The 25019-nt window shown below is 39.7% G+C and overlaps 1 protein-coding gene across 1 annotated transcript; it reads left to right on the top strand.

Annotated features, from left to right (window-relative positions):
* The first annotated feature begins 22999 nt into the window (after positions 1 to 22999).
* Positions 23000 to 24565, top strand: KCNA10 (potassium voltage-gated channel subfamily A member 10). The gene has a single exon (XM_073617981.1). It carries the CDS (start codon positions 23057 to 23059, stop codon positions 24563 to 24565), a length of 1509 nt encoding a protein of 502 aa, XP_073474082.1. The 5' UTR covers positions 23000 to 23056.
* Positions 24566 to 25019: the final 454 nt, after the last annotated feature.

The raw sequence follows: 25019 nt of genomic DNA, 5'->3' as shown, positions 1-25019 counted from the left end.
CCTTTGGCGTGTTCTATGTTTATCCTTGTCTGCTAGTCGCCCCGACCTTGGCTTATCCCTTTACTATCCTTGTTGCTCCAGCCTGCTGCTTCCTTCCCTTTTCTCCTGTAGTCTCCTGTAGCATGAGCTGTGACACCCTGGGGGCTGCGACCTGGAGCCAGAATGCAGCACAGTCCATCTTCACCACTAGAGGCTCTGGTGAACACCTGCTGGCTCTTAGACTCTGTGCCCTGGGGAATCTATGCTCTAGCTCCCACTGGGATCTGTGTTCATGCTCCAGTAGACCTGCTTCCTGAACCTCCCAGAGTTCAATCAGCAGCAGTCAGTTCTAGGGTCCACTACCTTAGTGGTGCACTCCTGACTCCTATGGAGTGCATCTGTCACCTAGACTCAGGTGACCTGACATTCATCTCTCAAGCTCGGGCCTCTTTTTATCCTGTCACAGACAACAGCATGCACATATGCACACTTCTCTGGTTGGCTTGTAACCAGACATGGAGTCCTTGCGAGGGTAGAGCCCAGAACCCTAGTTTTGATTACTTTAAGGCTGGCTGTACATTATACAATTTTCTTCTACAACTTTCCTTTAGATTTACCAAAACCTTAAACTATGAGGTCACACCTAAACACTTTCAATTTTATATGCAATCAGGCAGGCCCTTGTACTACATAGTTGCAAGGAAATCTAAAGGAAATTGCACAAAAAAATTGTATAATGTATGCCCAGCTTAAGAACCCAGCACACACCTGTACCATCAGTGTACAGTTGTCTACAAAACTTGGCCCAGACTGCCTTTTTACACCGTGGCAGAGCCTTGCACTGCCACAATAGCTAACAGAAAAAAATACAAAAAAAGTCAAAATAATTTAAAAAGTAGGGCAGACTTGGTGGACCACTTGTTCTTTTTTTCTGCTGTCACTTTTCTATGTTTCTATGTAAACCAGACTCAGTGCTGAATAGAACTAAGTTCTTAAATGAACAAGTAAGTTGACTATAAAGGGTGAACACTAAAGTGGTATCTGTCCAAGATATTAAAGCGGAGGTCCACCCACCGCTGCAAAAATTAAAAGCCAGCAGCTGCACATACTGCAGCTTGCTGACTTTTAATAATCAGACACTTACCTGTCCAGCGATGTTGGCACCACAGCTGATATTTCCATTAGCTGTCAGGTGCTGCTGCCTCCATTGCGAGTAAGGGAAACCGGCAGTGTAGCCTTACAGCTTCATGCCGGGAACGCTACTGTGCATGTGTTATATTCTTAATATTCAAAATTTAATTTGGTTTTAAAAATATATATCTCTGCAGAGTTCTCCTTTAATAGTGTGAATGTGAGTCTATTGAGCTGTAATGTGTGTAATGGGGGGGGGAGGGTGCTGCGCTAAACCAGTAACAGAGCAGTGTTAGATAAATACTAAAATTCAAACGATCCCAACGGGATAGGAGGCGTACCACTAGTATAAATGATATGGAAAGATATTGTATGACATCATATCTATACAATACAATAAGGATGGGGGGTAAATGCTGCGCTACTCCAAAAAAACAGTATGTTGCTACAGGTAGTAGTACAAAATGGAAAGGAGTCTCACACTACAGGTGAAGCAGTCCCGGAACTAGCTGCAAGTCACTGAATGTAGCTAAATAAGAGATAGTGCTATAGCATAATAAATACGTATGAATGGTAAAGTGCACAGTGCAAGACATAAAGCCAGAAGCGGTTAATAAAAATGTGCAAAATATAAATGTGCAACAATACAAACTGTGTAATGCAATCACATGTGCAAACTCTATAATACATAAAAATTCATGTGCAAATGTGCAAAAAATAAATAAATGGATGTACAATACACTGCGGCGTGTGCCGTGCACACAGCACATAGACCGCAATGCAAACGTGCCAGCAAAAAGATATATATCACAAAAAAAGTTCAAATCATTCCTTGATGTGCAAAAGTTGCAAAATAGTAGTGAATCATTCCAATGTGTAGGTATCACAGTGGGGTGCTAGAGTGAAGGGGGGGGGTTGGTGACTTCTTCTTCATGCAAAAAATCACACACTAGTAAGCAGTGGCCCCTTACCTTATGGTAACAGCATAAAGTAGGTGCTGGTAATGGCTGCCTCTTCCTATGGTCCTGGGTCAGAGTGTGTTCTCCAGGGACCAAGAAGCTGTCAGATTATTTTTGATTTATATAGCTGATTGTATTTTCATGAAGGAATGTCTATGTAATGGATATTTATGTTTTAGAAATGATGTGCTGTGAAAGGTCATTCCCATCACTCTCTCATCCTGTGTCTTAGAATCTGTAACTAATCAGACATAAAGGTCATAGGTGAAATTTTACATACTCTTGATCCCCACCCTTGGATGGGAGGAGTAGGGAGAGAAAAGAGAGTGTGTATTTTTCGGCGTAAATTTTAACAAGGAAAGAAGAGTTCATAAAAGGACAAAGCGTCATGAAGAAAGGTCTTATCCTCCTGCCTGCCATCTACATCACATCTATTTCTACAGCATATAGACTTTCTTCAGCACACAAAGGGTTAATTGGCCATCTTTGAATTCCAGAAGCACATGGTCTCACATGTCTCAAAGAACTTTTTCATATCTTTGAACTTATTTGAAGTTACATTTATTTTATATTAATGTACAACTATTGTACTTATTTTCCTATTTTTGTGTGTATAATAAATCACACGGTTTGATTCAAGCTGACTCAGACATAATTCAGAAATTTGTCCCACAATCATCATTTCAAAGCTTTTGCAATATTAGGCAATTTTTATATTGGCTCAGCCAGCCAGACTAATCAATTTGGAGGAAGTTTTTTTTCCACTTCCTTTCTTTGATCAGAGGGGAGAAGGTGATGAACAGAAATTAACTTCGCAAATATTGAACGAACCTAGAGGAAAAATTGATCGATTGATGATTGTGAAGACCTGAGAATTTCAAGTGGAAATCAGAAGTCTTGACGGTTAATCGAATTCAGCACAGAACGGAAACAGTATTATATTCGGTGAGTAGAAAATCATGGATTTTGTAGATTGTTTAGCAAATGAAAGTAATTTGGAGTTTGAAGGTCTAGCCCATCATGTATAGGATGCTGTTTTGTGGAAATCTATGTTTCAGCAATGCTTACAGGCAAATACTGAAATTGATAAGGTTAGATTATCATTAGCTAAAACAAAAAAGAAATTACGTAATGTAATGAAGTTACCGTAGTTATGGTTTTTAATTCAATGGTTTATGATGACTCATAAGATCATATGATTTGTGTAGTGCACAAGTCAGGAGGTCAAAATGCACAAACACATGAGAATTTATATATTGAACAATTACTGACTGAGAAATGCGAATTGTAACAGAAAATGAATGAATTATTGGAACAGTTTAAACAAAGAGAAAGTTGTATTGCCTTTTTGACTCAGAAAGAGGTTGAAAATGAGAATATTATAAATTTGCTTAGAAAGGAATTAAAGGAAGTTCAGTCTTCCGCACATGCTCAGTGCTTAGCACAGATGGAGGCTCTCGAACATGAAGTAAGGTCAGATGCGAGTGTCATGCCGCGTACACATGAGCAGAATTTCCGACAGATAGAGTCAGATGGGAGCTCCTCATTGTATATTCCGACCGTGTGTATGCCCCATCTGACTTTTTCTGTCGAAAATTCAGATGGACTTAGATAGAGAATATGTTCTATATTTTCCCGAAGGAACAAATTACTATCGGAAAAAACGCTTGTCTGTATGCTGTTCCGGCATACCAAAAACGATGCATGCTCTGAAGCAAGTACGAGACGGAAGCTATTGGCTAATGGCTATTGAACTTCTGTTTTCTAGTCCCGACGTACGTGTTTTACGCCACCGTGTTCTGGACGGTCAGAATTTGGTGTGACCGTGTGTATGCAAGACAGCTTGAGTGGAATTCCATCGGAACTCCGTCTTAAAAACCTTCAGAGTTTATTCAGACGGCAAAACCGGTCGTGTGTACAGGGCATTAGTAATATCGCTATGGTAGGAATCAATGTTGGAGATCTGATACATAAAATTGTGGTAAATGTGCTTGAAATTGATTCAGGAGTTGAAACAGTGGAGACTTCTGATGAGTCTATTGTTAGTATTTCCTCAGACAATGAAAGCGTGAAGTCTGTTGACTTCAATAATAGTAATATCATGCAGAAATGTATGTTTTCATCACAATATGCTCAGAGAAAGGTCTATGCAAGAAGACCGACTCTTAAATGCTTTGTTTGCAAACGAGAGGGCCACATAGCCAGGTTTTGTTTGATGGGAAATAATGATATGCAAAAGAGGTTGTATTATCCGAAAACGATACCAAGACGTTATGAAGTTTGCGAGATGGTGTAGTAATTCGAAGTATAGAAGCAGTAATAATCAAACCTATTTCCCTTTTAAGACCCAAAAGCAGAGATTGGAAACTAAAAATTGTCAATTAAGACAGCAAAGGCATCACTGTGTAGAATATAGCATTGGGGAAAACAATGTTAGCAGTCCTTAAATGAACTGCATGGATGGTAAAAAATTTCTGGTTAATCTTTCTTTGCTATAAATAAGGTTATGATGTGGGTTTCAGAGATTTGGCTTTTATGTTTGGAATATTATAGAGGACCTTGATTTTTTTTAGTATTTTCAAGGATAATCCTCTGGAGTATTATTTTTTCCCTTGCTATTATTATGATTTTTATTTTTTTTAATGTTCTGGTGGAACATTGAGAGGTTTAGTTCAGCTGAAAGGGGGGGGGGGTAATTAGCAGCTTTGTATTCAATTAGCAACTGAATACATTTTGTTTAAGACAATAGTGAGTTAGCTGTAGGCAATAAAACAGCAGACACATTAGCTAAGAAAGCTGCTTTGTATGGAGAATTAGTGATTCAACCTGAATTGGTTTCAATTAATGTTGTGAAGAAAACAGACACACAGATTCTATCATTTTCAGAGGAACATGAAGGGGTGATTTCTTTTGTTTTCTTCTCCGGGTGTCATAAGATCTTTCTTTGCTTGTGAAAACGGGATCTTGTGTTATGACTTAGATGGGTTTCTGCATCCTGTTATACCACAACACCTACAGGTGGAATTCACTAAAGATGATGTTTTGATAACTGCTAGGATGTTAATTAATCATGTTTTTCCAGTCTGGGGTATACCAGCAAACTTCGGTAGTGACAGAGGATCCCATTTTACAGGTAAAATCTTGCAGGTAATGTGTAAAATCTTGGGAATATAACAGAGATTTCATGTACCATATCACTCACAGTCTGCAGATGTTGTGCAAAGAATGAATAGGACTATCAAATTCAGGATTGTAAAAATGTTGTTAGACAGAGGAAATACTTGGGTTTATGTTGTTCCATTTATTTTAATGAGTGTAAGAAGTACAGTTTTTTCAGCTACAAAGTATTCTCCTTTTGAATTAATGACAAGAAGGAATTACTTTTCCACTTGTGTTTCCCAATTAAATTTTTTTTGGCAGCACACAGCAATGATTGTTAGTGTGCTGCTGCTCATTGTATTGTATTGCAATGCTTGTGATTTGAGTAGGCATATTAGGGTGTAATTTAGAATAAATTGAATGTCATTCAGAAAATGACACTTCATCACAACATGCATTGTATCTTTTTAGTGTTTTGTGCTCCTTTTGCACAACAGTGTCTCTACAGCTTGGTATATTTACTGTCTGCACAGTGTTTATAGGATGATTGTGTTTTCGCTAGCTCAGTCTATAGTAAGCTAGTTGGGATAGATCCGAGACTATGTCATATTGCTTCTCTCCAATAAAGAGAAGTAAAAGTAAAATGTTAGATCTGTGTCTGTGCCACTGGATCAGAGAAAAAATAATTGCTTGTTTGATTTTGAGCAGTTATTCACATTTCCTATATTGGGCTTTTGTTTCATCAATAGAGAAAACAAAATGGTTGCAGATGTTACACAACAATAAGATCATTATTTTGCATAATAAAAACAACAGAACTGGAACTTTTGAATGTAATATATTGGGGAGGAGTTTCTGGTCTATGTATTTAAAGGGTAATGATTCAACAATTTGGGCTGGATATGTTACTAATACTATGTCAAGATCTGGGAAAATACTGTATCCCTTAGATCAATTTTATTACCTTTTTTAATTTTTTTGTAAAAATATTAGATCCAGAACATTTAAATATACATTTAAATATAGTTGGAGATGAAGAAGGGGACATTGTAAGAACCTGGAGTTTTAAAGTAGCAAGAAAATTAGCTCAAATAAGGGTTAAAATTAGTATTTCATTAGTATTTCTGTAGTAGATATGTTTGTTCCAGAAATTAATGTGTCTCCACAATCTTTAAAAATCATTGAAGACAAAGATAGTTTGCATTTGATATGTAATACAGAAGTATATTTACCTCAAAATTCATTGTTAACTTGGAAAAGGAATAGTGAATTTTTTGGTATCTTTCTTCACAGTTCTACTATTATAATTCATAAAGAGATTTTTGGTAATGTGAATTGGATCAATAATACATTTGTTTATCAGCAAATGAGTGTATCTTTGGATGATACGGGTATGTATGAATGTTGCATATCAATAGGAAATTATCCGGTGAAATGTGCTAAGGCAAGTGTTGTAATGTCTCCAAGGAAAACTCCATGTATTAATAAGAAAAGTGTCCCTGCGAATCCATTTCAGATAAGCTTGGTATTGCTGAAGGTATTTTAGGAGGGATTGGCATTGAGAGTATAACAAATAGTATGGATATCAATACTTTAATTCTAAACAGCTGGTTTAGTGGGGAGTAGGGATGAGCTTCGTGTTCGAGTCGAACCCATGTTCGACTCGATCATTGGCTGTTCGGTCATTCGCCGAATTCCGAACTTTATGGGCCGTTCGCGCCAAATTCGTGTGGCGCGTCACGGCCCATAATTCACTGCGGCATCGCAGTGCATTGCTGGCTGATGATTGGCCAAGCATGCACTATGACCCGCATGCTTGGCCAATCACAGCGCCGTCGGTAGAGAGAGCTGTAATTGGCCAAAGCCAGGGTGGCTTTGACCAATTATGGCTCAGGGGGTTTAGAACACGCCCCACACTATATAAGGCCGCCTGCACTTACAGTGTATTATGTATATATATGCATCCCAGGTGTTGTATATATATATATATATATATATATATATATATATATATATATATATATATATACACTGTATTCAGTTTAGCTAGATCCTTTGCTGTTATCTTCTTACTGACAGGCAGGCTTGTCTTGTTACAGTATTTACAGCTACCTGAAGAAAATTGCTGGTGTTCTTTTGATCCTATTAGTACCACAGTCAGGCAGCTAGACTATTTATAGTTAGTGCAATGCGTCCTGCTCACAGTGTTCATCTAAAGCTACAAGTTAGTTCAGTGCGTCCTGCTCACAGTGTTCAGCTAAACCTACAAGTTAGTGTAGTGAGACCTCTGCACAGTGTTCATCTAAAGCTACAAGTTAGTGCTGTGCGTCCTGCTCACAGTGTTCAGCTAAAACTACAAGTTAGTGTAGTGAGACCTCTGCACAGTGTTCATCTAAAGCTACAAGTTAGTGCAGTGCGTCCTGCTCACAGTGTTCAGCTAAAACTACAAGTTAGTGTAGTGAGACCTCTGCACAGTGTTCATCTAAAGCTACAAGTTAGTGCAGTGCATCCTGCTCACAGTGTTCAGCTAAAACTATATGTTAGTGTGGTGCGTCCTCCTCACAGTGTTCAGCTAAGCCTACAAGTTATTTTTTTGCAAGCTCTGCACAGTGTTCATCTAAAGCTACAAGTTAGTGTAGTGCGTCCTGCTCACAGTATTCAGCTAAAACTACAAGTTAGTGTAGTGAGACCTCTGCACAGTGTTCATCTAAAGCTACAAGTTAGTGCAGTGCGTCCTGCTCACAGTGTTCATCTAAAACTACAAGTTAGTGTAGTGAGACCTCTGCACAGTGTTCATCTAGAGCTACAAGTTAGTGCAGTGCATCCTGCTCACAGTGTTCAGCTAAAACTACAAGTTAGTGTAGTGAGACCTCTGCACAGTGTTCATCTAAAGCTACAAGTTAGTGCAGTGCGTCCTGCTCACAGTGTTCAGCTAAAACTACAAGTTAGTGTAGTGAGACCTCTGCACAGTGTTCATCTAAAGCTACAAGTTAGTGCAGTGCGTCCTGCTCACAGTGTTCAGTTAAAACTACATGTTAGTGTGGTGCGTCCTCCTCACAGTGTTCAGCTAAACCTACAAGTTATTTTTTTGCGAGCTCTGCACAGTGTTCATCTAAAGCTACAAGTTAGTGCAGTGCGTCCTGCTCACAGTGTTCAGCTAAAACTACAAGTTAGTGTGGTGCGTCCTCCTCACAGTGTTCAGCTAAAACTACAAGTTAGTGTAGTGCGTCCTCACAGTGTTCAGCTAAAACTACAAGTTAGTGTAGTGAGACCTCTGCACAGTGTTCAGCTAAAACTACAAGTTAGTGTAGTGCGTCCTGCTCACAGTGTTCAGCTAAAACTACAAGTTAGTGTGGTGCGTCCTCCTAACAGTGTTCAGCTAAACCTACAAGTTATTTTTTTGCGAGCTCTGCACAGTGTTCAGCTAAAGCTACCTGTAGAAGGTTGGTGGTGTTTTCCTGATCCTATCACTACCGCAGGCAGCTAAAAAAGCTACAAGTTATTTTTTTGCGAGCTCTGCACAGTGTTCAGCTAAAGCTACCTGTAGAAGGTTGGTGGTGTTCTCATACTACAGGCAGGCAGTTGATTTTGCTAGTTGCAATATCAGTATATATATATATATATATATATATATATATATATATATATATATATATATATATAAATATATATATCCCAGCTTAGTGCAGCTACAGGCCATTAGTATGTCTGGAAGGCCAAGAAGGAGAGGCAGACAGTCACAAGCCAATAAGAGAGGGCAAGCAGGCTTTGTGTCTAGTGCTGGTCGTGGAGACGGTGCATCCTCATCAGCACGTGGCCGTGGGACACGCTTGGCCTTTTTTTCGGCAGCTGGCCGTGTCGAGCTGCAACATGTCGAAGACTTGGTCGAGTGGATGACCAAGCCGTCCTCATCCTCCTCATCCTCTCTCACTCATGCTCAGGGTACTTTGTCTGGCAAAGCAGCGGCCTCTTCCCTCGGCTCAATGTCATTAGTGACTCCTTCCCTAGCCCCACCATGTCCTCCTGAGGAGTCCCTCGAACTGTTTGACCACAGTGTTGGGTACATGCTCCAGGAGGATGCCCAGCGTTTGGAAAGCTCTGATGATGATACTGAGCTCGATGAAGGCAGTAACACGAGCACGGACAGAGGGGGTGCCCAAGAAGGACAGCAATCTGGCAGTCATGCTCCCCCTGCTGCAGCATACTGCCAGGTTTGCTCCAGTGATGAGGAGGGAGGGGATGATGAGGTCACTGACTCAACGTGGGTGCCTGATAGGAGAGAGGAGGAGGAGGCGGCAGATCACCAACGAGGCAGGATGCCCTCCAGGGGCCAGCCTAAGGGCAGCACATTGACTGCATCACACCCCAAAGCTCCACATGTTCAGGGCGCTGCAGTCTCTGCGCGTTATTCAAAAAGTTCTTTGGTGTGGGCATTTTTTGAGATGAGTGCATCAGATCGCACTGCTGCTATTTGCAACATATGTCTCAAGCGTATCTCGCGTGGCCAAAACATCTCCCGCTTGGGTACCACATGCTTGACCAGACATATGTTGACCTGCCATGCAGTTCATTGGCAAGCGTATCTAAAAGACCCACACCAAAGAACAAAGAGGACCTCTCCTTGCTCCTCATCAGCTGAGATCTCCAACCCCACTATACCTTCAGTCCTCTCTGAGACCTGCACTGAGAGGAATGAAGGTGTAGAATTAGGTGTGTCACAGCCAAGTACTTGTGGGCAATCTGCTTTTGGTACACCGACGTCAGATTGTACCAGGCAAATTTCCCTGCCCCAGCTGCTACACTGCCGAAAGAAGTTTGCTCCCAGCCATCCACATGCCCAGCGGTTGAATGCTAGCTTGGCAAAATTGCTAGCACTTCAACTGCTGCCTTTTCAGTTGGTAGACTCTGCCCCCTTCCGTGAGTATGTGGAATGTGCGGTTCCTCAGTGGCAGGTACCCAAACGCCACTTTTTCTCACGGAAGGCGATTCCAGCTCTCTACCGGCATGTGGAAGGCAATGTCCATGCCTCGCTGGACAGGGCGGTCAGCGGTAAGGTGCATATTACCGCTGACTCATGGTCCAGCTGGCATGGACAGGGACGTTACCTAAGTTTCACGGCGCATTGGGTGACTCTGCTGGCAGCTGGGAAGGATGCAGGACAAGGTGCAGTAGTATTGCAGGTTGTTCCGCCACCACACCTCCAAAATGCCACTACTAATGATTGTGACACACCTCTCTCCTCCACCCCCTCCTCTTCTTCTTCCTCCATGGCCTCTTCCTGTGCTTTTTCCTCGGAACCAGCGGTGCTCCGTAGCCGTTCAAGGGGCTACGCAAGTACGCAGGCCAAAAGATGCATTGCGGTGCTTGAGCTGGTGTGCTTGGGGGACAGGAGCCAAACTGGGGCAGAGGTTCTGTCAGCTCTACAGGGGCAGGTTCAGAGGTGGTTAACGCCACGCCAACTTAAGGCAGGAATGGTGGTTTGTGACAATGGCACCAACCTCCTCTCTGCCCTCTGACAGTGACAAATGTGCTCTGTTTGGCTCACGTCCTTAACTTGGTGGTGCAGCGGTTCTTAACAAATGTGCTCTGTTTGGCTCACGTCCTTAACTTGGTGGTGCAGCGGTTCTTGGGCAGGTACCCAGGCTTACAGGATGTCCTGAGGCAGGCCAGGAAAGTCTGTGTGCATTTCCGCCAGTCATATAATGCCAGTGCTTGGCTGGCGGACCTCCAAAAGGAGTTTAACTTGCCCAAGAACCGCCTAATCTGTGACATGCCCACCAGGTGGAACTCAACGTTGGCCATGCTGCAGCGGCTGCACATGCAGCAGAGGGCCATCAATGAGTACCTGTGCGACTATGGCACCAGGACAGGGTCAGGGGAGCTTGGTTTATTTTCCCCATGCCAGTGGACCATGATTAGGGATGCATGCACTGTCCTGTCACCATTTGAGGAGGCCACGATGATGGTGAGCAGTGACAGTGCATGCATCAGTGACACTGTCCCCCTTGTCCACCTGTTGGAGCACACGCTTCGTGGAATAATGGACAGGGCACTTGAGGCAGAGCAGAGGCAGGAAGAGGAGGACTTCCTTAGCTCTCAAGGCCCACTTTATCCAGACAGTGTTCCTGCATGCCCGCTGATCACACAGGAAGAGGATGAGGAGAAGGAGGAAGAGGAAGATTGTGTCAGTATGGAGGTGGAGCCTGGCACTCAGCATCAGCAGCAGTCTTTAAGGGATCAGTCCTAAGAAACACATGGACTTGTACGTGGCTGGGAGGAGGTGGCTGCAGACCATGTCATCCTTAGTTTCTGCGTTACAACTAGAGTATCTGTGACTGGTTGCAGTGTTGTGGCACCAGCACCAGTGCCTAAGGCCCAATTTTTCAGCTCCTGTTTAAGAGGGGCGTGTAATTACAATTTTTGATGCAATACTTTGCAGCAGGGCTCGTTTCTGCGTTACAACTAGAGTATCTGTGAGGGGTTGCAGTGTTGTGGCACCAGCACCAGTGCCTAAGGCCCAATTTTTCATCCCCTGTTTAAGAGGGGCGTGTAATTACAATTTTTGATGCAATACTTTGCAGCAGGGCTAGTTTCTGCGTTCCAACTAGAGTATCTGTGAGGGGTTGCAGTGTTGTGGCACCAGCACCAGTGCCTAAGGCCCAATTTTTCAGCCCCTGTTTAACAGGGCCGTGTAATTACAATTTTTGATGCAATACTTTGCAGCAGGGCTCGTTCCTGCGTTCCAACTAGAGTGTCTGTGAGGACTTACAGTGTTGTGGCACCAGCACCACCACCAAAGGCCCAATTTTTCTGCCCTTGTTCAACAGGGGCATGTAATTACAATTCTTGATCTAATATTTCACAGCAGGGCCCATTTCTGCGCACACCAAGAGCGAGTGAGGACTTACAGTGTTGTGGCACCAGCACCACCACCACCACCAAAGGCACAATTTTTCTGCCCCTGGTCAACAGGGGCATGTAATTACAATTCTTGATCTAATATTTCACAGTAGGGCCCTGTGAGGGCTTACAGTGTTGTGGCCACAACAACACCTAAGGCCCAAATTTCTGCTGAGTATATAGGGCAGGCCCCTACTTTCAAACATCTAACTTACAAACGACTCCTACTTGCAAACGGAAGGAGACAACAGGAAGTGAGATGAAATCTACCCCTAGGAAGGGAAATTCTCTCCTGTAAGAGCTAATATGTGAAAAACATTTCTCCTTTCCACTGATGCATTTGTCATTGGGACAAAAAGTGAGGTGAAATCTTCTGAAGAGCAGGAAAGACAGCAAAACAAATGTCACAGGGGTGATAACCCTTCCCTATGTTTTCCAAAAAGCTTAAAAAAGATTTTTTGGCTGGAGCTAAACACATTAAAAATGTACCCGTTCAAAATTACAAACCTACAGTCCCTGTCTTGTTTGCACCGCCTGTTTACTGCTGTTCAGAGTATATAGGGCCTGGTGACCCCACACCTTTCCTTATTTTAATTTGGGTGCGGGGTTCCCCTTAATATCCATACAAGACCCAAAGGGCCTGGTAATGGACTGGGGGGATACCCATGCCGTTTGTCTCACTGATTTTCATCCATATTGCCAGGACCCGACATTACATTAAACCCGCAAGCAGTTTTAAATGAGATTTTTTCCTTTAAAAATAACATTTTGTGCAGGGATTGTTCTAAACACGGGAGTAACAGTGTTAAAATACAAAGAGAATTAAATGAGATATTAGAAGGTATGATTATTAAAACAGCTAATATAATGGGTCCATCTATTTTACATCTTCAAAATATTACTCTTAATTTAATGACAAGTGAACAACATTCTCATATAGCCAGAGCATGTTTAGAGATCCAGACTGAATATTCCACTAATTTTAAAATAATTGCGCAAGCATTTCAGAGTGGAATAACTCCTCTTGGCATTTTACAGAATTTACCCAGATAATATGTATATGCTATAAATCATACAGATTTATGGGTAAATAAATGGATAGGATGCAATCAGGATGTATGTTATAGTTCTTCTTTGATTCCTATAGCAGGGAAAGAACACATTTTGGTTCCAATCACTGTCTTGGGATTACCTGTCAGCAATATACAATTATTGTACTATAAATTACAGAATAGAGATTTTTCATTTACCAATGAAAATTCTAAATTAGAACAATTAGACCTGTCATCATGTTTACAATTCCAGCCTAAAGTTATCTGTTTACCAAATCAAAACAAAAGTATATTTCATTCTTGTTATCATAATCATACATTTTGTTCAGCAAGAATAGAAAAAGTTGAAACTATTTCTGAATTATTTTCTCTTGTAGATAAAAATAAGGTTTCTTTTCAGATTATGTCAGACACAGAAAGGGTTAAAACTTTTTTCTCCTCTTGTACAAATACAGAAAACCTAAATCAAGGCTTGTATTGTATAGAAGGAGACTTTGTAGCAATAAGTGTTAATGGGTTGAGGACAAATTTAACAAATATGCTTATGAAAAATATAAGTGCTCTTCCCACACAATACAATGTATCTCAGATAGATGAATTTCTGTTGGAAAATGGGCAAATGTAATTTAAAAGGATAAAGGTTTATTGATAGCTTTAGCTAAGGAACTTCAGAATGCAGAAATATTGTTTAAACATGAACAAGGTCATTTGCAAGAAATATCTCATCAATGGGCAGAATTTTCAGGAAATAATTGGTGGAAAAAATTCAGTAATAGTGTATCAATTTGGGGAAAAACTTCAATAACCTCAGCAGCAGGAAATATTTTATCACATCCTATAGTTATTCTTTTTATTATTATTATGTTATGTATTATATATCAATTATGTTTAATGTGTAATGAAAAAATTATATAAGCAAATTAGAAATGAAATTAAGACAGGTGATGATATGTTACAAAATAAGCTTAAAAGGAGGATGGGTTCTGGAGTTGCAAACTCAGTTACAAATAAAAATACATTTGGAATTATTGGATCAAAGTCAGAGTAATTGTGATATGAATGTGTTTTGAATGGATTGATTTGAAAATATGATTATTATTTATATTTCAGAGTGGAATGTTATATTCTTACTATTCAAAATTTAATTTGGTTTTAAAAATATTTATCTCTGCAGAGTTCTCCTTTAATAGTGTGAATGTGAGTCTATTGAGCTAATGGTTTACAGATGGTGACATGTGAACTGAGTTCTCAATTTCAAGAAGCTGTCAGATTATTTTTGATTGATATAACTGATTGTATTTTCATGAAGGAATGTCTATGTAATGGATATTTATGTTTTAGAAATGATGTGCTGTGAAAGGTCATTCTCATCACCCTCTCATCCTGTGTCTCAGAATCTGGAACTAATCAGACATAATGGTCAAATTTTACATACTCTTGATCCCCACCCTTGGATGGGAGGAGTAGGGAGAGAAAAGAGAGTGTGTATTTTTCGGCACACAAATTTTAACAAGGAAAGCAGAGTTCATAAAAGGACAAAGGGTCATGAAGAAGGGTCTTATCCTCCTGCCTGCCATCTACATCACATCTACTTTCTTCAGCACACAAAGGGTTAATTGGCCATTTTTGAATTCCAGAAGCACATGGTCTCACATGTCTCAAAGAACTTTTTCATATCTTTGAACTTATTTGAACTATTGTACTTATTTTCCTATTTTTGTGTGTATAATAAATCACACGGTTTGATTCAAGCTGACTCAGACATAATTCAGAAATTTGTTGCACAATCATCATTTCTAAGCTTTTGCAATATTAGGTGATTGTTACAGCATGCGCGAGGTGCCACACCTCTCTCCTACTGGCCCGGCAGCAGGTAAAGGAGGAGGGAGGAGGAGGGAGCCCCGTGGTGACGTCAATACCCACGGCTGAGGCTTTCCAGAAGTGGGGACAGCATGTGGGGAAGTAGTACAATGAGCGGAAGTTCCACTTTTAGGTGGAACTCCTCTTTAAGTACATGAGGTGCTTCTCCAAAGCGCCTACCGAGGCACCACCATTTAATAGGTATATTGCTTTTTTTGTTTTTTTTATGAAGGTGTTTCTAGCAATCCTAGTATCAAAACATACCCTACTTGAGCAAGGACATGTGTGTATGAGATTTTCCACTTATTCAAACACAAATGCACTTGCATTTGTGTAAACACAGATGTGCAAGCAGATGATTCTGATTTTGTTGGTAAGAATAACAAGTTGGTTCTAAGTATATTAGCCTAATTTTCTTGCAGGCAATGTGAAAAAGTCTAAATGCATTCATATAGTTTTTTTTTTTTATTTATATGCTGTAATTTTCTTTCTTTTTGTTTTTCCAGAATGGATGATGATGATAAAGATGGAGTATTTTTTTCTGTTCTTCAGAAATCTCCAAGCTGACATGCAAATAGGTAATTACGATTACAATGTTAGAACAACCCATTTGTAAGATCGGCTAATTTCTTAGGTCTTCATCCAAATTTAGAGTACTGATATACGGTAAATATAAGTTAGCAGTAGACATTTTAATATCTATTATAAGACTTATGCTGGCCATACACTATACGAAAAATCAGCCAAAATTTGGTCATTTGGCCAGTTCGTTCATTTTTCGGCCAGTTAATGGGCACAAAATCGAAAATCGTTGGGACATTTTTGAGTCAAAAAAAGGAAGGAAAAGTTTGGAAATTTTCTGTCGAACGAACGATAAATTGAAAGGTTAATGTGCTTCCCGTCCGAACTGTTTGCACTAGGTATATGTAAAAAAAGCGAACAAAAAATGTATTAATTTATGTCCACTGAATGATTTATCGGTCATTACATGATGACACATTTGCTCTCACGGCCGAATGTTCGTTTTTCGAAAAAATGGGTTCAGCCGATTTTTTGCATAGTGTATTGCCAGCATTAGTCCCCGTTCACACCCATGCAACTTTGAAATTGCGATATTTCAGCACGATTTCAAAGCCACACATCAGTGTAATTTGCACTGCCAATTTCATTGCGGTTTGCGACTTCATTTAACAGAAGTCTATGCAAGTCACAATGAAATAGGTAAAAAGTAGTGCAGGAGCCATTTTCATAATCGCTGCGACATGAGTCAGGGCAATATGAACGGTTTCATTGCTGGCAATGGGGTGCGACTTGTCATGTAATTTGGAACTGTCAAATCGCATGACGAGTCATGCCGGTGTGAATGAGGGCTTAAAACCCTTATGAGGCACTTTATTATATACAAAATATTTATTTGTTTATTTATGTATTCCCCATTGGTTAACTTGATCAAGCACTGTGCTGGTACAAGTGAATTAAAAAATATGTAATCTTTTCTTGTTTTCTAACTGTAATCAGTGGCAAAATATGTATCCCTTTCTTGCTTAATCATTTTTTTTAAGTTGGAGTCTAAAATAAAAGGAGGGGTGTAATAAACAAAACAGTAATATTAATAACGTTATATTAAATGCACCCTTGTGGCTGACAGAGACCTGTGTAAAGAAAAACAATGTGAATAAATCACCAGAACCAGATAGTTTATATCCCAGAGTCCTTAAATAACTTAGTCATGTCATAGCCAGATTCCTAATTTTTAAGAATAGCTTACTGACTATATTGGTACCAGCTGACTAGTGAAAAGCAAACATGGTACCAATATTTAGAAAAGGGCTGAAATATATGCCTGGTAACTACAGATCAGACAGCCTAACACCAATAGTATGTAAACTATCTTTAGGAATGATAAAGGACCATATCCAAAAAGTTACTGATGAAAATAGTATAATTAGTAGTAAACAACATAGGTTTATGAAGAACCGTTCTTACCTTTTAACCACTTGCCAGGCCACCACAGTATATATACTGCGGCATGGCAGAACATGCAGGCAGGATGTACGTGTGCATCATGTGTCTGCGACAGGTTTAGGATCACAATGTCAACAAAGCATTTATGAATTAATTTCTTAACAGCTGTGTTTCCTATGCTGTGATTGCCCCACGGCTATCACATGGTACCTGGGCCAAACACAGCACCTTGTACCATGTTATTAGTTGTAGCCAGTCACAGATAACTAGTGATCACAGCTGTCATGATTGGTTAACCCATTTTTGACAGTTGAAAACTTTGCTGTTACAATGATCTTCAATGTAACAGCAAATAAAGTGTAAAAAAAAATATTCCAATGAAAGTAGGTAAAAAAACATGTAAAAAATGAAAACAAATATTAAAAAATAAAAGAATGTTTAAAAAAATTGATTAAAATTTTTTTTTTTTTTTAAACATTCTGTCACCAGTCAGTGTCCCTGATCACCACCACATCATTCCTATAATAATGCTGTACTGCACTGGTGACAGTATGTAAAAAAAAAATTGTGAAAAAAATCTATTTTATTTCATTACTGTAATTTTAAAAAAATGTGACAAAAAATGACAACTTGAAAAAACTCACCATGCCTCTTACTAAATGCCTCAGACTGTCTAATTTCCAAAAAGGGGGGGTATTTGTACTGTCCAAGCATTTTAGGGCCTCGAGAATTAAGATAGGCCATCAGTATATCAGAATTGATTGGTTTTCAAATATATTTACGGGTACAACCTTCAGGAGCTCAAGTGGTTAACATTTGCTAAGGAGATGAGCTGTAATTTGAATAGAGAAAGGCTTGTTGATGTAGCGTATCTGGATTTAGCTAGGGCACTTGATATAGTATCCCACAAACAATCAATTTACAAATTAAGGTCTTTTGATGACATGGTATGTACTTGGATAGAAAACTGGTTACAGGAATGGGTCCAGAGGATGATTAATGGCATATTTTTGGAACGGTCTAGAATTGTGAGCGGTATGCTCCAGGACTCTGTCCTGGGACCTATTGTGTTTAGATGACAAATTCAGAAATAGAATGCAATGCCACATTGCAGCAAGCAAGGTAAGCAGACTATTAGCGTGCATTAAAAGGTGTATTTACTCAAGAGATAAAACTATAAGTCTACCACTTTACAAAACTCTGGTTCAGCTGCATCTTGGGTATGCTATCCAGTTCTGGTCACCAATCCAAAAAAGGATGTGCTTGAACTAGAGAGAGTTCACAGGAGGGCATGATAGCTAATAGGGGGCTGGAGGACGTCAGTTATGAGGGACAAGTATAAACATTAAACTTATTCTCTCTGGAGCAGAGACATTTAAGAGAGGATATGATGACTTTATACAAATCTTTGAATAGTGACTCTAGTATTGGGAGAAAACTTTTTAAGCTTAGGTCTCTAAAAATACACTCACAGCCACACAATGAAGTTGGACAAGAAACAGTTCAGTCTTAAACTGCTTAAGGGAATCATTAATGTTAGGGCTGTATGGATGGTTTTGCACAGAGCAGCCCCCATCCTCTTCTTCTGGGGTCCCCTACTGGCGCTCCAGGCCCCCCCTTCATTGGGTGCCCCCAGGGAAAGCCGCTTTCTCTGGGGGCACCCGTGCATGCTTGCTCCCGAGTCCCGCTGCTGTGTCCATTGACACAGACAATGTCACTCTGTCCCCGTGTCACCGGATTTGATTATCAGTAGCGGAATCATTCGCCCCCCTGCTATCAATCTGTCCAATGAGGAGAGACACGGTGGCAGGAGCTGCTGCGCTCATCCACATGGCTGGATTGGATGGGTTTAGGTAAGGAAAATGGGGGGTCTGGGGGGCAGCTGCAGCACAGAAGTTTTTTCACCTTAATGCATGAAATGCATTAAGGTGAAAACCTTAAGGCTTTAGAACCACTATAATGAGATGTTAGACAAATAATTAAATACACAAAAAAGAGAAACAAACAGTAAATAAGACACACTACCCAAAATACACCCCAAAGATCCACTAGTGTACTAGTAGCTAGAAGGTTTGGGGGACAATGACCACTATTTTTGCATAAATCTGGGGTCTTTAATGCAAAGGCCCATAACAATGTGCACCTATTCTTGTTTATTAGCTTTAGTAAACTGGTTTTAGTGGGGTTTAGGCTCTCCTGCTGGTTGTGGAAAATGTTTGTAAAGATTATTTGCATGTATATGGCACCTAAATGTGTTTTTAAAATTATTTATGTTTGTATTTCCCTGTGGAGCAATGCTACTTAACCACTTAAGGACCTTATTGACCAGGCCACTTTTTGCGATTCGGCACTGCGTTACTTTAACTGAAAATTGCGCGGTTGTGCAACCCTGTACCCAAACAAAATTGATGTCAATTTTTTCCCCACAAATAGAGCTTTATTTTGGTGTTACTTGAACACCTCTACGTTTTTCATAAACAAAAAAAGGCCGCCAATTTTGAAAAAAAAACAATATTGTTTACTTTTTGCTATAATAAATATCCCCCAATTTTAAAAAAAAAAAACAAATTTCTTTCATCAGTTTAGGCTGATATGTATTCTTCTACATATTTTTGGTAAAAAAAAATCACAATAGGCATATATTGATTGGTTTGTGCAAAAGTTATAGCGTCTACAAAATAGGGGAGAGATATATTTTTATTATTATTTTTTTTGTTTACTAGTAATGGTGGTGATCAGCAATTTTTAGTGGGACTGCGACATTGCGGTGGACAGATTGGACACTTTTGACACTTTTTTGGGACCAGTGATATACAACAGTGGTATACAAATGCACTGATTAATGTATAAATGACACTGGCAGGGAAGGGGTTAACACTAGGGATGATCAAGGGGTTAAATGTGTTCCCTGGGAGGTGTTTCTAACTGTGGGGGGAGGGGACTGACTGGGAGTACAGAGAGACCGCTGTTCCTAACAGGTGATCACTCTGTACTTCCCTGTCAGAACGGGGATCTGTTTGTTTATATTGACAGATCCCTGTTCTGGTTCTCTGGAGCGATCAGGGGTGGCCAGCGGACATCGCGGCTGCCGGCCACCCGCATCAGCTCCCCCCGCTGTGCAGTCGGCGCTGTTAAAGAGACTGATATACAGCTACGGTGATTCACGGGAATGAGCCAACATACCGCAGTATAATGACTGGGGATGGTCGGCAATAGGGATGAGCTGAACACCCCCCTGTTCGGTTAGCAGCAGAACATGCGAACAGGCAAAAAATTTGTTCGAACACACGAACACCGTTAAAGTCTATGGGACACGAACATGAATAATCAAAAGTGCTAATTTTAAGGCTTATATGCAAGTTATTGTCATAAAAAGTGTTTGGAGGCCCGGGTCCTCAGGGAACATGTATCAATGCAAAAAAAGTTTTAAAAACGGCCCTTTTTTTCGGGAGCAGTGATTTTAATAATGCTTAAAGTCAAACAATAAAAGTGGGTGGCATCATGGTGTAGTGGATAGCGCTTTCGCCTAGCAGCAAGAAGGGTCGCTGGTTTGAATCCCAACCACGACACTACTTGCCTGGAGTTTGCATGTTCTCCCTGTGTCTGTGTGGGTTTCCTCCGGGTACTTCAGTTTCCTCCCACACTCCAAAGACATGCTGGTAGGTTAATTGGATCCTGTCTAAATTGTCACTAGTATGTATGAATGTGAGTTAGGGACCTTAGGTTGTAAGCTTCTTTAGGGTAGGGACTGATGTGAATGTACAATGTATATAAAGTGCTGCATAAATTGATGGCGCTATATATAAGTACCTGAAATAAATAAAGTGAAATATTCTTTTAAATTTCGTACCTGGGGGGGTCTATAGTATGCCCGTAAAGTGGCGCATGTTTCCCCTGTTTATAACAGTCTGAGAGCAAAATGACATTTCTAGAGGAAAAAAAGTAATTTAAAAGTACTTGCGGCTATTAATAAATTGTCAGGTCTCTGCAATACACATAAAAGTCATTGAAAAAAAATGGCATGGGATTCCCCCGCAGTCCATTACCAGGCCCTTTGGGTCTGGTATGAATATTAAGGGGAACCCCCGAAACAAAATGCGCGGGGGCCCCCCTCAAAATCCATACCAGACCTGAAGGGTCTGGTATGGATTTTAAGGGGAACCCTGTGCCAAAATTTTTTTTTTAAATGGCGTGAGGGTCCCCCTAAAAATCCATACCAGACCCTTATCCGAGTACGCAACCTGGCAGGCCACAGGAAAAGAGAGGGGGATGAGAGAGCAGCCCCCCCTCCTGAACTGTACCAGGCCATATGCCCTCAACATGAGGAGGATGTCCCCATGTTGATGGGGACAAGGGCCTCATCCCCACAACCCTTTCCCGGTGTTTGTGGGGGTCTGTGGGCAGGGGGCTTATCAGAATCTGGAAGCCCCCTTTAACAAGGGAACCCCCAGATCCTACCCCCCGTGTGAATCGGTAATGGGGTACAAATGTACCCCTACCATTTCACAAAAAAAGTGTCAAAAATGTTAAAAAAGACAATAGCCAGGTTTTGACAATTCCTTTATTAATGTCTTCTTCTTTCCCCGCTTCTTCTTCCATCCTCTTCTGGTCTTCCTTTGGTTTTCTTCTTCTTCCTCCATCTTGTTCTTCCCCCGCTTCTTCCTCCGGTCTTCTCCTCCGGCATCTTCCTCCGGTCTTCTCCTCTGGCATCTTCCTCCGGCTTCTTCCCTGCTTCAAGCTCTGGACAATCTGCCTCAATGGGATGGTACAACAAACACATATTAACCACTTGCCTACTGGGCATTTTCACCCCCTTCCTGCCCTGGCCAATTTTCAGCTTTCAGTGCTCTCACTCTTTAAATGACAATTACTCAGCCATGCAACACTGTATCCATATGAAATTTGTGTCTTTTTTTCCACACAAATAGAGCTTTCTTTTGGTGGTATTTAATCACTAGTGGGTTTTTAATTTTTTGTGCTATAATTAAAAAAAGACTGAAAATGTTGTGAAAAAATATCTTTTTCTTTGTTTCTGTCATAAAATTTTGCAAATGAGTAATTTTTCTTCATACATTTTGGCCATATTTATACTGCTACATATCTTTGGTAAAAATAACCCAAATAAGTTTAGATTATTTGGTTTTTGTTAAAGTTGCAAGAGAAAAAGTCACCCAAGCTCTACCGCTATATAGTATAGTTGGTGTGTAGAGTAGTCGGTGCTCTGGCTAATTAAGCTCACAAAAGCTCCATAGAAAGTACAGGCTGGCAACTTAACAGCTTCTCCATAGAAAATATTTATTTGAGCATTACAGCAATAACATCATCCAAAAATGCTGGATGATGCATTTTTTGGATGATGTTATTGCTGTAATGCTCAAATAAATATTTTCTATGGAGAAGCTGTCAAGTTGCCGGCCTGTACTTTCTATGGATTTTTTAGCTATGGTGCCAATCATTAAAAATTGATCACACTTGATGTACTGAACACCTATCTCATTTCTTGAGACACATATATTAAATATATACATAAAAAGCTTGATGACTAGTGTCCGTACTTTATAAAAAAAAAAACATATTCTGTTCACAATAGCCATTGACTAAATACACTGAACATGCCATCAATTTGCACATGGACAGTACATGTGAGTATGTGTCTGCATAATATTTGGATGCAACAGCTATGTGTAATATTATACCATATGTTCTTTGAAATATGTTCATTCTATTTTCCATTTACTCACTTCCCCTACTGTCAAAAGCTAAATTTAACTTTGCCAAATATGATAAGATGCCTGCTTCATAATAGGCAGAGAAAGGAACGCTGTTATAGGAAACAGACAACTGGTATGTGTTGTGTTCAGTACTAACAGTATGGAAGCTGCAAATTAATCAAAGCTTCCTTCATAATTGCATTGCTCAGATTCCACTTTAAAAATATATATGAAATGCATGTTTAAGATGTATTTTTAAAATGTAATGCTAAAGTCAAGTTATTTCATATTTCACTGTAGATTATAAATTTCTTAATCTGATTTTCTTTTGCAGAAAGTTGAAATTGTCTAGTTTATTGAAGGATGGTACTCTTTTGAAATTTGGTTTCAAGATAATAAGATGGAATCCCTTCACGAGGCCTCAATAAGTTGTGAAGAGTCTCGCACTGATGGTAACACGGATTCAAGTAAAAAAACAACAGGAGAAGAACATTTAGATTTGCCCAACCAAAACTCCAAATGGAAGCAGCTTATCAATGAGTGTTTAAATGAGGGAGATGTTTCCAGATATTCTAAGGAATATCATGATAATCTGATGTCTGAACAAATGAGAATTGAGGAAGGAAACCAACGTGTTTTCATTAATATAGCTGGATTAAGATATGAGACACAGCTGAAGACACTTAATGAGTTCCCAGAGACACTCCTTGGGGATCCTCAAAAAAGAATTAATTATTTTGATTCTATGAGGAATGAATATTTTTTCGACAGAAATCGCCCAAGCTTTGATGGAATACTGTACTATTATCAGTCTGGTGGAAAAATAAGACGTCCAGCAAATGTCCCAATAGATGTGTTTGCAGATGAAATTGTGTTCTATGAGCTTGGAAATGAAGCCTTAGATCAATTTCGAGATGATGAAGGTTTTCTAAAGGATCCAGAAATACCTTTACCAAATAATGATTATCACAGACAGTTCTGGTTGCTCTTTGAATACCCTGAAAGTTCTAGTGCTGCAAGAGGAATGGCACTGGTTTCAGTTTTGGTAATCGTTATCTCCATACTTATCTTCTGTTTAGAAACTTTGCCAGAATTCAGAGAAGAAAAAGATTTTAACATTTTCAAGAATTCAGGGAATTATTCAGAAAGTGCAACATACTTGAACACCTTCACAGATCCATTTTTTTTAATAGAGTCAACTTGCATAATATGGTTTTCATTCGAACTCGTGGTTAGGTTTGCTGTCTGTCCAAGTTCCTCAGAGTTCTTCCAGAACATAATGAACATAATTGACATTGTGTCTATCATTCCCTATTTTGTAACACTTATCACTGAACTAGTGAAGCAGACAGAGCCCAGTGTACAACAAAACATGTCATTAGCAATTTTGAGGATTGTGCGGCTTGTTAGGGTATTTCGTATTTTTAAATTGTCAAGGCATTCAAAGGGACTTCAGATTTTAGGACAAACCTTAAAGGCAAGCATGAGAGAGCTTGGCTTGTTAATATTCTTTCTCTTCATTGGCGTCATTTTGTTTTCTAGTGCTGTATATTTTGCAGAAGTTGATGAGCCTAACTCTCAGTTCATCAGCATCCCAGATGGTTTCTGGTGGGCTGTAGTGACCATGACAACTGTTGGTTATGGAGATATGTGCCCTATTACATTGGGAGGTAAAATGGTAGGCACACTTTGTGCTATCGCTGGAGTCTTGACTATTGCTCTCCCAGTTCCAGTCATCGTATCAAACTTTAATTATTTCTATCACAGGGAAACAGAGAATGAAGAACGGCAATCTTTACCCATGGAGATAGAGAAAATTAGCTTAAATAATTTAACAAGATCTGGAAGCACAACTTCTTTAAAGAAAAATAATGGCTCATGTATCCCTGATAAAAATGGTAAAACGTAAACTGTCTATAACCACAAATTTAACCATATAAGGTGACTGAACCATTCAGAGAGACTTGCCTTAAATTTACATAAACCGTTTACTTCTTTGTTCATAATTTCATGTCTTTTTTTTGTAATGGAACTCAATAATGGAAATTTTCAAAAGTAAAGGGAAATTAAGTGACTTATTTTACAATAAAATGTAATTATGATTTTTCTAGATTATGTTTTCTGTGATATTTGAATTGTTTTACTGCATTTATAAAATAATGCTGTGGTATTAACTTTTCTTACTAATATTTTCTGTAAGTCATGGGGGAAAATAATATTTTTTTGGTAAAGAATTAGATTGAATAGAAGCATATTTACATCTGCACTCAAAAGCTTAAAATGTAACTTCACTTTTAGTGTAGTCATAATAACTTTCATAATTCTTGCTCCTCCTTGCAGTCTTATACTCATTCTTGATCTGC

Source organism: Aquarana catesbeiana, linkage group LG02 (genome assembly GCF_042186555.1).
Source record: "Aquarana catesbeiana isolate 2022-GZ linkage group LG02, ASM4218655v1, whole genome shotgun sequence".
Classification (NCBI taxonomy): domain Eukaryota; kingdom Metazoa; phylum Chordata; class Amphibia; order Anura; family Ranidae; genus Aquarana; species Aquarana catesbeiana.
The sequence above is the reverse complement of the archived record's forward strand: the minus strand, read 5'-3'. Positions and strand labels throughout refer to the sequence as shown.

Excerpts from the sequence above, each read along its gene's own strand:
- KCNA10 (XM_073617981.1), top strand. The coding sequence starts at position 23,057 with ATGGAATCCCTTCACGAGGCCTCAATAAGTTGTGAAGAGTCTCGCACT.